The following is a 13,893-nucleotide window of genomic DNA, read 5'->3' on the forward strand; positions in this document are numbered from 1 at the left end:
CCTGTAATCCCAGCTACTCAGGAGGCTGAGGCAGGAGGATCGCTTGAACCCGGGAGGCGGAGCTTGCAGTGAGCCGAGATTGCTCCACTGCACTCCAGCCTGGGCAACAGAGCGAGACGCCATCTAAAAAGAAAAAAAAAAGGAAACTTGTGCAGTGTGAGAAACGATGATATCACCAGAACTCCTTGCACAGCGTCCTGTCCCCCTGTGGCTGACACCTCTACCTGCGTCGCACAGGCTGCCTGCTGAGAGGACTTCCGCCAGTGGCCTGGGCCCTTTCCGAATCCCTGACCAGGACGGCAAGACTGACCGATGGTTGTGGAGACAACAGCCACAGCAACCATACACTATTGTCTAGAAATAGTTTGATAAGCCACTGCCGCGCCAACTTCAAAAACAAATACCAGGCACACTCACGTGTGACCTCAGACAGGAGCAAGACTCGCGAGGAAGGAGTCTGGGATACTCCAAGTCAGCTGCACAGGGCACCCACGCCACAGCCCCAGCGCTGGGCCTCCCGGGATGGGGCAGCGCTGCAGGCCTAAGCCTTTGCTTTGCTTAGAGCCCCAGCTCCTCTGTAAAGTGGGAAAGCCTGGAGGTGGGAGTGGGGCCAGCACGCCTAGCACTGAGGCAATGCTCAGAGCAGGTGCAGGTTTGCTGGGCAGCGATGCTCATCACAATGTGGAATGACCACACGTCAGTGGGCCCCGACGCCCTATGCAGCCCACAGCCACTCCCACCGCTCACGCCATAGACATGAGTCCCACTCACGTGAAGATCTGGACAGACGACCTGGTCTAAAGGGGGAGGCGGACGGGAGACCATGAGCAGTTTTCAAGGGATCACAAGAAACCAGTGACCCAGAGTCTTCAAATGCTTCTGCAAAAAAAAAAAAAATACCCAAAAGGAAAGAAAACCTGATTATGCTGCTTAAGTCAGATTTGAAGTCAGGATTTTGAAAAGTTAAGCCACAAACTCAGTGTGTGACTAATTCTTTAAGAGCATACAGCAATGATAACCTGTATTTTTGTTTTTCAAGTCTACAGCCCTTGGTATTCCCAGGCAGCCACCACTCCAAGTCCTAACCAGGCCCTGCTTATCTGTCAAGATCAGAGAGACTGGGTGTGTTCAGGGTAGTATGGCCATAGATGATTACCTAAGTTTCTTGAAACTTTAAATAATTTTTAGTTTCTTTTTCTAGAGTAAATTCCCAGCAAACTTTTTTTGAGACATACTCTGGCTCCGTCACCCGGGCTGGAGTGTAGTGCCACCATCTCGGCTCACTACGACCTCCGTTTTCCAGGCTCAAGCGATTCTCATGTCTCAGCCTCCCAAGTGGCTCGTTCTACAGGCATGCGTCACTGCACCTGGCTCATTTTTGCATTTGTGGTAGAGATGAGTTTCACTATGCTGGCTAGACGGGTCTCGAGCTCCTGGCCTCAAGTGATCTGCCCACCGCGGCCTCCCAAAGCACATGAGCCACTGTGCCTGCTAGACTCTTCCCTTCTAAAATACCTGCTGTTCTAAGTGGTTCTTCCTTAAATGGCCTTTTCCAGTCTTCTGCATTTGGGAGTGAGGATGGCTCCCGGTTTGGCTGGTAGCTGGTGGGGGTCTAATTTCTGAATGCTGGACTCAGGGCAGGCATGGCCGGGGAGAAGGCAGGGAGGGGCAGGCAGGAGAGTGGGGAGCTGACCCATGCCAGGGCAGCCCCCAGGGAGCGTGTGTGTTGTGCATGTTGTGAACGCCTGCGTGGAGGGAGCCGCAGGAGGGGAAGGCTGAGGGCGTCTGGACTGGGTGAGTTACAGGGGCTCAGCGACGTCAACGATGGAAACTGTCTCCCCTTTTGGGACAGACTGAAGACCTCTCAAATGTTAGTAACGATACCCTCAGTCTGGCCAAAGTGAAAACTGCACACCAGAAGCCTCAATGAGACTGGTGGGAACAGCAATGCCACCGGATGGCAGCCAGCTGCCAGCGGCCACTGCCGACATTTATCCCAAAGCCTTTTCTTGGCGGGGCAGTCTGCAGCTGGAGCAGTCACAAGGTTTCCAACCACGACACACGCCTGCGCCCCACACGCACAGTCGGGCCCCAACGAGGGTTCCACCATCAGCCCTTCCCTGGGAAAACTGCAGGCTTCTGGAAACATCCACACGGCTCTGGAGGACCTGGCTGTGGTCTCTGCCACGGCGCCGCTGGCACTCCCACGGCTGGTACGCAGCACCATGGCTGCTTTTACCCCAGAAACGAGCAGCAGACTCACCGGGCGCCTCCCTCAACAGCTGCCACCACGCTAGAGCAGGGCACTTTCCAACCAAAGCCACCACAGCAACTGTTAATGTCACCAAGGTTTCCCACTGCCAAGAGCAACGGTAAAATCTGTGCTCTTTTAACGGATGCCAGAAAGTCTTTCACAACTGAGTTAGTCAAGAAAGGGGCCTAGAAACAGCAAGTGAATCTGAGGGCGCCCATGTTGATGGCCATCCAACCAAAACAGTGCCGTGTGCCTGGGCACAGGTGAGGGATCTTTGCGAAAGCTTACAATTATTACCACGCGGTTTTGAAGTAATTCATTTCATTAAGTGTTCTGTGAAGGACATAACCCCCCGGGACACACGCGAATGCCTCCGTTGGGACTGGAATCGCCGCTCACAAACAAACGGAGAAACGGTCAAAGGCGGCCTAAGACCTGGGAAATCAGGAGCAGTGGTCCACATGCAAAATCAGGGCCAAAACCTTTTACTTTCCATTTGAATTTACAACCATATACAGACAATACGGTAAGATTTTAGAGAAAACAGATCATCACTACGAATATCCATATTCTGATTTCTTTTGAGAACCAAGGTGCCTTTTAAAATGCTGCTTTTTAGAATAGCATGTGTTGTTTCTGTCTGGGATCTAGATCTTGTCTGCTATAAAACAAATGAAGACACCCTGTGTAACAAAATCGAATTTTAACATTTAAATCTTGATTCCAATATTCCTGACCTACCTCTTGTCATAGGAAATAAGCCTTTTTTTTAAACAAAGTTTCAATTCAGAATTTTTACAAACAAAAACAATCCTGCGTCTACTTAATATCACTGTATATCCTCAAAAAGCAAGTTCAGGAAATTTAAAAATGATTTATAAAAGGCACTGAAGTTAGCAGAAGCATTGCTGGGTTTTCATTTTGGATTAAACACTGGAAATGTTCACAGAGAAACAACTGTGTGAGCAGTTGCCCGTAACACCCAGGAAGAAACCGACCTCCAGTTAGCACCTCCTGAGCACATCGGTGGCTCCTCACACATTCCAACCACAGACCTTCATTCAAGCCAAGGTGAAGGCTACAGTCAACACAGCAAGAAACCAAGATGGGACTCAAACCTAAATGCAACACACTGCACACAGGAGATCCCAGCTGAAATGAGTTCCAAAATAAAGGATACCTTTATCGTATCATCATTTGTGCTCAACAAAGCCTCAGGATAAATTTCAAAACAGAACAATTTATACATTGTATTCCTGCTACACTGGCCCCTGAATGAAGTAGGTGGTGAAGGCTCGTGCTGAGGAAACAGGGAACACCCTGGCACCACTGCTGCTGAGCTCTGTGTTGCTCCTGGCATCACTCCCACGGGCCGCAAGACTTCCCAAGAGAAAAGCTACTTTTATCTTCTGATCAGTAATTTAAATATTCCGAACAACCCAAATTATAATGGTTGCTGTGAATCTGAGGCGCACTCCTGGCTCCCTGATCCCTGTCGTCCACCTCACTCTGTCTGAACCATGAGACCCACGGATGAACCAACAGGGACTCTGCCACCATCACATGCCACCACCACCCCCCAGGAAAAGACAGGGCGGCAAATAGTTCATCTTGGTGAGCGCAGGTATCGGGGGGACATCGGTGCTCACGCCTCCGCCAGGCCCTCCTCGTCCACGGCGTCTGTCGGATGCTGTGGTGAGTACGGGGCTGCCTGCCTGCAACTGCCTCAGCACCCTTTCCTCTGCTACATTTCAGACCTAGAAACTGCCACCTAAAAAGTCCACCATTACCACATGGATAGTTTCCAGAAAACTGGTATCTTGAGTTTGCTTTCATTAACTTCTAACTTCTTCCAAAATATCAGAAATCTAAGTTTTATATAGAACATTTAAATCTTCTAAAATTCTCACACCCTCAAAGTGAGGAGTAATAATTTAATCAGAATATATTCGTTTTTGACAGTTTAGCAATAAACATATGACCCTTCCTTCTTTAAAAACGAAGAACAAACCGAGAGCCCAGCGCCGGGCCTACAGGGCGGCAAGCTCAGCCAGGCGCGCCATCCTGCGGAGCTGGCTCCCATGCACGGGGCTGTAGCGCCCAGGACTGCCCAGGCCCGGCTTTGCGGGGTTGCTTCCAGCCACGCTGTTTCTCCCCGGACTGTAGCTGTGAGGGCCACTGAGATCTGGCAGCTGAGACTTGAACTTTCCTTTCACCGTGGGACTGGGCCAACTGCAGAAAGCAAGAAAGAACTGTTAGCAGACGGGCGGGCCTGGAGATGAACAGCGAGAGTCGGAGAATAACGGCCCCAGACTCAGGCACACGCGCCCGGGCGGAGGAGAGGCACTGCTGAACCCTGGCACTGCGGGCACACATGCCCGGGCAGAGGAGAGGCACTGCTGAACCCTGGTACCATGGGCACACGCGCCCAGGTGGAGAGGCACTGCTGAACCCTGGCACCGCGGGCACTGGGAGAGTCAAGCTCGTGGGGGTTTCCAGGAGAATCCTGTGTGATCTGAGTAGAAACCCTGCTGCTTCCACCCCTCTAGCCGTCAGCTTGTCAGCAGCTGACCCATTCAGCTTTTCCACCCAACCGGAGCTCTGTCCTGTGTGCAGAGCCACAACACCCAAATCCACAGCCTGGCTGATGGGCCTGCCAGCGTTGGGAAGAGCCACTGATGCGTTCGCATGAACTGGAACTGGACCCTGCAGAAGCTTCCAAAAGCTGCCCTGCGGGTGACAGGCTGTCCGGGCCCCACATACCTCTGTCTGTCCGAGGGTGAGTAGCACAGGACAGCACTCTTCCATCTGTGCACGGCCGGGAACCGATGGGGGTCGACGTCTGCACATTCAAGAGCGGCTAAAACATCCTGATCAAGTTTTGATGGCTCCTCTCTAGAAAACACAATAAAAGAAGCAAAAACATCTTTGGTAAAAACAAAGACTTCTAAAATACCACTATTTTTTTTCTTATTTTGAGACGGAGTCTTGCTCTGTCGCCCAGGCTGGAATGCAGTGGCGCAATCTCGGCTCACTGCAACCTCCGCCTCCCGGGTTCAAGCAATTCTCTGCCTCAGCCTCCCGAGTAGCTGGGACTACAGGTGCATGCCACCACGCCTGGCTAATTTTTTGTATTTTTAGTAGAGATAGGATTTCACCATCTTGGTCAGGCTGGTCTTGAACTCCTGACCTTGTGATCCACCCACCTCGGCCTCCCAAAGTGCTGGAATTACAGGCATGAGCCACCGCACCCGGCCAAATAACACTACGTTTTAAACTCAAGAACCCAGCACACAAAACAACAGTGTGCAAGGATCGACCTGGCCCGAGCAGATGGAACCAGGGAACCAGCAGCAGCATGTCAGGGCATCAGCTGTCAGGGCATCAGCTGTCAGGGAGCCGAGGGCCACTCTGCAGAGGGAGGCATCTCCCAAGGCCAGGGAAGCAGGTGCAGACTTGCTGTCCTGTGATGAGAAGAGCAGGGAGCAGGGAGGAGTCGCCTCTGGGTGCGCGCCTGCATTCTCTATGGTAGCAGGATCCACCTGCTGTTAAAATGCAGTTTTGCATATTTGCGCCCTCAGAGGGTGCTCAGTACCAGAAGGTTAGGTACATTTATCCCGTTCGATTGAGATTGACCCCAAGATGGCTTTTCTTCCTAGAAGGATTTAGAAGAGATCATTCACACCAGTGGCAGGCACATCCCTAGCAAATAACAGCAAACACTAGGATCACCCACAGTCCAACCGGCGGAAGACCCAGAAAGAGCATCTAGAAGCTAGACTCAGAGACAGGAACTGAACGCACACGGCAAGTCCACACAAAAGCTTGTGTGGAGGCCGGGCGTGGTGGCTCACACCTGTGATCCCAGCACTTTGGGAGGCCGGGGCGGGTGGATCACAAGGTCAGGAGTTCGACACCAGCCTGGCCAATAACACCAGCCTGGCCAATCCATGGCGAAACCCCATCTCTACTAAAAATACAAAAATCAACTAGGCGTGGTGGCAGGCGCATGTAATCCCAGCTACTCAGGAGGCTGAGGCAGGAGAATTGGTTGAATCTAGGAGGTGGAGGTTACAGTGAGCTGTGATCACACCACTGCACTCCAGCCTGGGCGACAGAGCAAGACTCCATCTGAAAGAAAGAAAGGAGAAGAGAGGAGAGGAGAGTGGAGGGGATGGGGTGGGGGGGGGGGGTGGGGGGAGGGGGAGGTGAGGGGAGGGAGGGGGAGGGGAGGGAGGGGGAGGGGGAGGGGGAGGGGAGGGGGAGGAGCGGAGGGGGAGGCAAGGGGAGGGGGGCAGGGAAGGAGGAGGGGGAGGGGGGAAGAAGAGTGAGTGCAGAGGGCAACACACGCCTACCCAAAAAGGAAGAGCCGCCTGGCCGGTTCCCTGGTGACCTCGAGCTGATCCTCGTGCCTGGGGCTGCTGGGACTCAAGGACATTTTAGCGATCCTGGCTGACATTTCACTTTCTGTCCTCCTATGGCCATTCCCGAGTTGGTCTGCGGGAGAAGAAGGCTCTAACAAGTCTCTTTCTACTGCATTGATTCTTGAAGTCAGGATCTTATCTTTAGTTTTCGTATTTTCATCTGGTGTCTTAGAAATGCTACTTCCTACATTTTGCAAATTCAGTTTATCAAACTCAACAGTCAAATCGGAGACAGGTGGCAGTTGGGCTTCCTCCCCACGGGGGGCCTTTGGTCTCTTGCCCGCCAGGGTCCTGCTGTGACTCAGAGAATGGCAGAGCCCATTTCTGCTGCTGTGTGGACCGCCCGGCTCGGCGGCTTCTATGAGGTCTGCCTCCTGCTCCAAGGGGAAGGCGCTGCACCTCGTATGTCCAAAAGCACCGACTGTGGGCGGGCTGTTATTTCGAGCTGCATTTTGCCGATTTTTTATTTCTTCCAAGCTCATGTCATCTTCATCTAGAAACGCCCTCACGGAAATGGAATTGCTGCCTGTGAGGACAAGGGGCACTTCAGTGATGGGAACGACAGGAAGCCACAGAGCTCCTCTGCTCCGTCCGTGACCAACTGCTATGACCCCAGCAACAGCGACTCTTACATCCGAAACCTCCTCATCAGATTTCAAGATGGAAAACCACGCACACGACTCTGGAAAAGGGCAACAGGACCCTGCAGACGCAATCAGGCTGCTGGGGCCAGGCACAGAAGCTCACGCCTGCAATCCCAGCACTCTGGGAGGCCATGGCAGGGGGGTCGCTGGACCCCAAGAGTTCAAGACTGCCTGGGCAACATAGCGAAACCCCGTTCTCTACAGAAAAATTAACTGCCATGGTGGCACGCGCCTGTAGTCTCAGCTATTTGGGAGGCTCAAGTGGGAGGATCGCTTGAGCCCAGGAGGTGGAGGCTGCAGTGGGCTGTGATTGTGCCACTGCTTTCCATCCTGTGCCACAGAGTGAGACCCTACTTCAGAGAAGGAGGAAAAAAAAAGCTGCCAGGCTGACTTTTCTTTCAAAGGCAGGGACGTGAAAACGCCAAGGGCAGCCCAGGTGATGGGCGAGATGACTGCCCTGCACCCCCAGCCGCCCTCCAGCTCTCACTCCAACTCTGATCTGCTGCGACCCCAGGGGCTCCGAGTGTCACAGTGCCCCCGAGGATCCCGGGAGACTGTCCAGAACAACTCCATGAAGCAGCACTGCTGCACTTTGGCTGTGAAGATAACAGAAGAGCTCCTGGGCGCAGCACTGTGTGACAGGAAACAGAAATATCCCACTTGGTGTTCACGATGGTGGCCGCGGCCACGGGACGATCCAGAACACTTGAGCTGTGGCTCCTGCTACTTAGGAAACGCATCAACTTTATTTAATATTTACTAATTAACATGTACATAGTCACAAGACAACACTGTAAATGAGGCCACTTTACAGAAGTGAGTTCTGTGCCACCGTCAGCTACAACACGGCAAGGTCAGATTTCAATGATTCCCATAAAACGACAGCACTGACTTCGCTCTAGTTCTGTGGTTTAGAGTCACAGGCGACCATTTAAGATTCACTGCTTCTTAGTTTAATGTATGTCAATCATTTTCATTTTCTTTCTATCATTCCAGGGAGTTTGTTTTACAAATGAAGTGTCTTGTGGGTTAATGGTTCTATGTTGACCTTATACACACAAACTCACACAGACACACACACTCTCTCACACACACAGTTTAAATTGTGTATCTGCTTTAATTTGTATTTTAGCAGATTCAAATCTCTAGTTATTAGCAAATTTCTGTTTTTTTAAAAAAATAAATAGAGACAGAGTCTCACTATGTTGCTCAGGCTGCCTTCGAACTCCTGGGCTTCAGCAATCCACCCACGTTGGCCTCCCAAAGTGCTGGGATTACAGCGTGAGCTGCTGCGCCCAGCCGCTGGGATTGCAGGCGTGAGCACCCGTGCCCGGCCATCGTTGATGTTTTTATGAATCACTTTTAGATTTTGTGTAGATTAACCTCTTCCATCATGATCTTTCCATTCAGTGCATCTGTGCTTTGGAAGCACTTTGCGTCCTGGTGTCTGATATACGCTGTGCAAAGCCTGGTGTCTGATATACACCCTGTGAGGCGCTCTGCGTCCTGGTGTCTGATATACACCAGTATTCTGATGTGTACTCTTTTGTCTTTTTCCTGAAAATATACCAAATCTAAAATATCACAGTCTCAGCCAATGGAGTTCAGCTATTAGGAGTTTTGAGAAAATGGCACAGAATGAAACTATATTAGATTTTGGGTAATGCAAACACAAGCAGAAACAGCAATACTGCTCAAAGCGATGCCATTATTTTTCATGTATCCTCCCCGACACACAACCCATTTAACATTAACCTTCCCAGCACTCTGGGAGGCCGAGGCAGGTGGATCACGAGGTCAGGAGTTCGAGACCAGCCTGGCCAATACGGTGAAACTTTGTCTCTACTAAAAAAAAAAATACGAAAATTAGCTGGGTGTGGTGGCAGGCGCTTGTAGTCCCAGCTACTCAGGAGGCTGAGGCAGAAGAATCGCTTGAACCCAGGAGGTGGAGGTTGCAGTGAGCCAAGATTGCGCCACTGCACTCCAGCCTGGGTGACAAAGAGAGATTCCGTCTAAAAAAATATTAACCTAAGGGAAAGTACCAGACCTTTACGTTAAAAACACCAAGAGATGAGAAACAGATGTGCGCATCCTGTCAGACCCCTGCCACGGGGGCCCCTCCCAGCTGCCACGCCCACACCTGCAGGTGCTTACCAGATGTGGTGGCTTTATCTCGGCAGGAGGCTTCCCATTCTCCTGTTTCTTGTTGAGCCTTTTTGCCTATTTCCTGCTGTGTGAGATATTCTTCTAGTCTTTGCAGGCCTTCCTGGGAAGACAGATCAACAAAACAGCCCAGAAATTCCCAGTATTCAACCCAGGGATACCCCAGCTCATGAGCTAGCTCCCTGTAAGAAACAAAACACAATTAACCAGTTGTGAAACCAGAAAAAATACTCAGAACTACACAGAAAAAACCCACTAAAGCTTTAAGTACCAAAGCAGTGTCTGCAATCATGGTTATAATTTTCCTTTATCCTTAACTTGCAGCTGAAATCATACGGTGCATTTTCTGAAACAGCACGTCTCCTCACAGGTAAACAGGACCCGGCAGAGCTCTCAGGAGCCATGAACCAGCTGCAGGCAGGAAGGAGGCCTCAGCCCGACAGACCCTCATGCCAGCAACCCAGGTCACACAGTTCAACTCCCACAGACGGACGCGTTAATGATCACGGAACAGCCCTGTGGGTTCTAGTCACGGCCAGGCACACAAAAGCCTGGACGTCCTTTCTGAGTTCCAGTTGTACAACTGACACTGGGCACATATTTTGAGAAAATATTCTAAACAATTCCACGAAGCTTTATTTGATTACAACATAATTTAGCTTTGTGGCTATGGCCTGTTTTTTCCCAAGGAATCCATACCATTATATGGTACCTTCTATAAAATATTAAGGTTCCTTAGAAACATGTCCCAGAATCAACAAGGAATTCCAATTAGAAAAGGAAAGGAAGGCGCTGCAGACGTCCCCCAGGTCTGGGACGGGACTGCCGTAAGCTAGAATTCCGCAACATCCACAAGGAATCAGACCTTCATGAAAAGGACCAAGACTCCCAGTAAAGGCTTCCTGGGAATTGGTACTTTGAAGCTGTGATTTGACCTTCCATCATTAATCAAAACGCGACCAACTGTGCACCCCATGCTGCTGCGGCTCAGCCTTTCGGTACCTTCCCACTCTCTCAAAGCCTCTTTCTGGGTCCGATTTCTTGACATGGTGAAGGAAGCCTGCTTTCTCTCGAGGTGGAGTTTTCCAGAGTTTGCGAAAATCTTCTGCCTATGAAGAAAAAAAAATGCATTGAGTCCTGCCAGGCACCGCGCCCCTCAGCTGGGGAAACTTAAGAGGCATTTGAGCCCTGCCAGGAACCGCGTCCCTCAGCTACGGAAACCTGAAGAGCCGTCAGCATTGCAGCAGCTGCCTGTCTCCTGACACCCTTCCTTCTCTCCCCTTCACTAGCAGAACCCTGGGCCACGTGCCCACCTGTGGCATGGCTGAGTGGCCGCATGGCTCCACTCTGACCTGGGGGAGGGGAGGCGGTCTCCTTTCTTGCAACCCCGTCTGGGCTGTGTGAGGTTCAGTACCATGTGGGCCCAAGCATGAGGCCTCACCCTGAGGACAGTGGACGGCTCGGAGCGCCACCCAGACGCACATGTGACACTGCTCCCATTGCAAGGGAAGAAACCAATGTTGATCTTTCTTAGTCACTCTTCTTAGAGCTTTATGCTTTATGGATCTGACCTAATCCTACCTGATACCACCTAATTTTTGAGCTATTTCCTTTTTTTTTTTTTTTTTTTGAGATGGAGTATCACTCTGTCACCCAGGCTGGAGTGCAGTGGGGCGATCTCCCCTCACTGCAAGCTCCGCCTCCTGGGTTCACACCATTCTCCTGCCTCAGCCTCCCGAGCAGCTGGGACTACAGGCACCCGCCCCCACGCCCGGCTAATTTTTTGTATTTTTAGTAGAGACGGGGTTTCACCGTGTTAGCCAGGATGGTCTTGATCTCCTGACGTCGTGATCCGCCCGCCTTGGCCTCCCAAAGTGCTGGGATTACAGGCGTGAGCCGCCGCGCCCGGCCTAGAGCCATTTTCATCATAACTTATTTAGAAAGTTTTTAGCACAAGATTATGCGTACAGGTCAGTATGTGAAGTACTTCAATAGGAGAAAGAATTATCAACTATAAATAAAAAAACGTGTACAACCTTTGACCCAGCAACACCACCATTAAGGATTTCTCTGAACATCGGGGATGAGTAGAACCTGGGGGCTGAGGCTTCCAGGAGAGGGACTTGTCTGAGAGGAAGCCAGCGGGGGCTGCAGCCGCAGGGAAACGTGGTCAGGAGGTGGACGTGAAGACGGAGCTTTCCTAGTCACAACGGGCAGCCTCGCTACACCAGCAAGGTGCCCTAGGACGGGCCATCGACACGGAAAGAACAGGGCGACACACGCACAGGACGGGGCTGGCCCAGGGAATGTCTGCGTTGTTGAGACGTGTGGCTCCCGGCACATCGGCCCTGGTAAGCCAAGAACACAGGTTTCTGTGGCAAACGCTCTCGTCACCAACTCACTGGGGGATGGTTTGAGATGAGGACAATCACATGGTCCCTGAGACCACGCACAAGGCAACAGGCTGGAACACCCAGCACCACAGTATGGGGACAGCCAGGCACCACGTCCAGAAGCTTCTACAGCAGCTCACCTTGGCCGGACTCAGGGGCCCCGCGAAGGCTCTCAGGGTCAGCAGAGGGTCTCTGGGGCTGCCTCCGTAGCGGCTGACGTGAGAGGCCTCGGCCGTCTGGGCTGGGGACCACAGCTCCCCGATGACTGGAGAAGAAGTGTCTTCTGCTCTCAGGAGGGGCACGTAGTAGTGACCTGAGGGAGGAGACAGGCACTGGCTGCAGGCTTCCGGCCCCTCTGTGGGTCAGGTCTGGGTGAGCGGCACGGGGATTCACGCAAACCCTTGCCAAGGCCTCTGCAAATGGATCCAATGGACGGGGCAAAGGGTGGTTTGCACCAGAGCTCACTTCACTTAATGCAAATGGATACAATGGAAACAGTCACACAAGGTCTCAGAGCTCACTTCACTTAACCAGCCTCATTCTCCTCCACTGCTACAAGAAAAGAAAGAAAAGAAAAGGAAGCCCCAGGTAGTTAAAGGGCTGAGGGGTCGACCTGAGTAAGATTAGCACACAGTAGGAGCTTAATACATTTTAAAAATAAGTTCTATTTCATTCCAGCCGGGTGCGGTGGCTCACGCTTGTAATCCTACCACTTTGGGAGGCTGAGGTGAGCAGATCACTTGAGGTCAGGAGTTCAAGACCAGCCTGGCCAACATGATGAAACCCCATCTCTACTAAAAATACAAAAATTAGCCACGTGTGGTGGCGGGTGCCTGTAATCCCAGCTACTCAGGAGGCCAAGGCATGAAAATCACCTGAACCCGGGAGGTGGAGGTTGCAGTCAGCCGAGATCACACCACTGCACTCCAGCCTGGGTGACAGAGTGAGAATCTGTCTCAAAAAACAAAAAAAAGTTATATTTTACTCCTTCTCTCCTTTTTTTCTCCTCTTAGTTTCAGACAGAGTCTCATTCTGTCACCCAGGCTGGAGTGCTGTGGTGCAATCATGACTCACTGCAGCCTCGAACTCCCAGGCTCAAGTGATCCTCCCACCTCAGCCTCTTGAGTAGCTGGGACCACAGGCACGCACCACCACACCTGGCTATTTTTTACTTTTTGTAGAGATGGGGTCTTGCTCTGTTGCCCAGGCTGGTCTCGAACTGCTGGATGCAAGTGATCATCCCACCTCCACCTCCACCTCCACCTCCACCTCCACCTCCACCTCCACAAGTTCTGGGATTACAGGTGTGGGCCGCTGTGCCCGGCCTCCTCGCTTCTCAATTCTGCTTCTCTTATCCTTTATCACAGGTGTGGGCCGCTGTGCCCAGCCTCGCTTCTCAATTCTGCTTCTCGTAATTTACCACAGGTGTGGGCCGCTGTGTCCGGCCTCCTCGCTTCTCAATCCTGCTTCTGTTGTAGTTTATCACAGGTGTGGGCCGCTGTGCCCGGCCTCCTCGCTTCTCAATCCTGCTTCTGTTGTAGTTTATCACAGGTGTGGGCGGCTTGTGCCCGGCCCTCCTCGCTTCTCAATCCTGCTTCTGTTGTAGTTTATCACAGGCGTGGGCCGCTGTGCCTGGCCTCCTCGCTTCTCAATTCTGCTTCTCTTGTCCTTTACAATTTGCATCACTGAATACGCATCTCTCTACAGATCTGGAATCACACGGCACTTGGATGTGAGTATGGAAAAAGCACAAGGAAGAGTAGTGTCTTCAGGTCCCACGGGACAGTGCAGTCAAGTCACACAGGATAGTGTCGTGAGGTTCTGTAGGTCGCACGGAAGCCACACACCACCTCGTCCTGCTTTCAAACGCAGCTCCTGGAGACCCAGAGTCAAGAGGCTTCATTTACAGTCAGTCATGCTACTCTGGAATGCCTGGGAATTTCTTATGTTAAAGGCTTATCATAGTTTCTTTTATTTTTTTGGAAACAGAGTCTCGCTTTGTCGCCCAGGCTGGA

At 51.7% G+C, this 13,893-nt stretch overlaps 1 protein-coding gene across 1 annotated transcript in view; it reads right to left on the bottom strand.

The window, feature by feature from the left end:
• Positions 1–2,723: 2,723 nt before the first annotated feature.
• ANKLE2 (ankyrin repeat and LEM domain containing 2) overlaps positions 2,724–13,893 on the bottom strand; it is a 37,974-nt gene continuing 26,804 nt past the window's right edge. The window contains exons 8-13 of the mRNA XM_030821743.1: positions 12,019–12,191; positions 10,488–10,594; positions 9,477–9,667; positions 6,610–7,204; positions 5,018–5,149; positions 2,724–4,486 (exon numbers count right to left, since the gene is read on the bottom strand). Coding sequence (XP_030677603.1) covers positions 4,285–4,486; positions 5,018–5,149; positions 6,610–7,204; positions 9,477–9,667; positions 10,488–10,594; positions 12,019–12,191 — 1,400 coding nt within the window. The 3' untranslated portion in view covers positions 2,724–4,284. The remainder of the gene's footprint in view (positions 4,487–5,017; positions 5,150–6,609; positions 7,205–9,476; positions 9,668–10,487; positions 10,595–12,018; positions 12,192–13,893) is intronic.

Source organism: Nomascus leucogenys, chromosome 10 (assembly GCF_006542625.1).
Source record: "Nomascus leucogenys isolate Asia chromosome 10, Asia_NLE_v1, whole genome shotgun sequence".
Classification (NCBI taxonomy): domain Eukaryota; kingdom Metazoa; phylum Chordata; class Mammalia; order Primates; family Hylobatidae; genus Nomascus; species Nomascus leucogenys.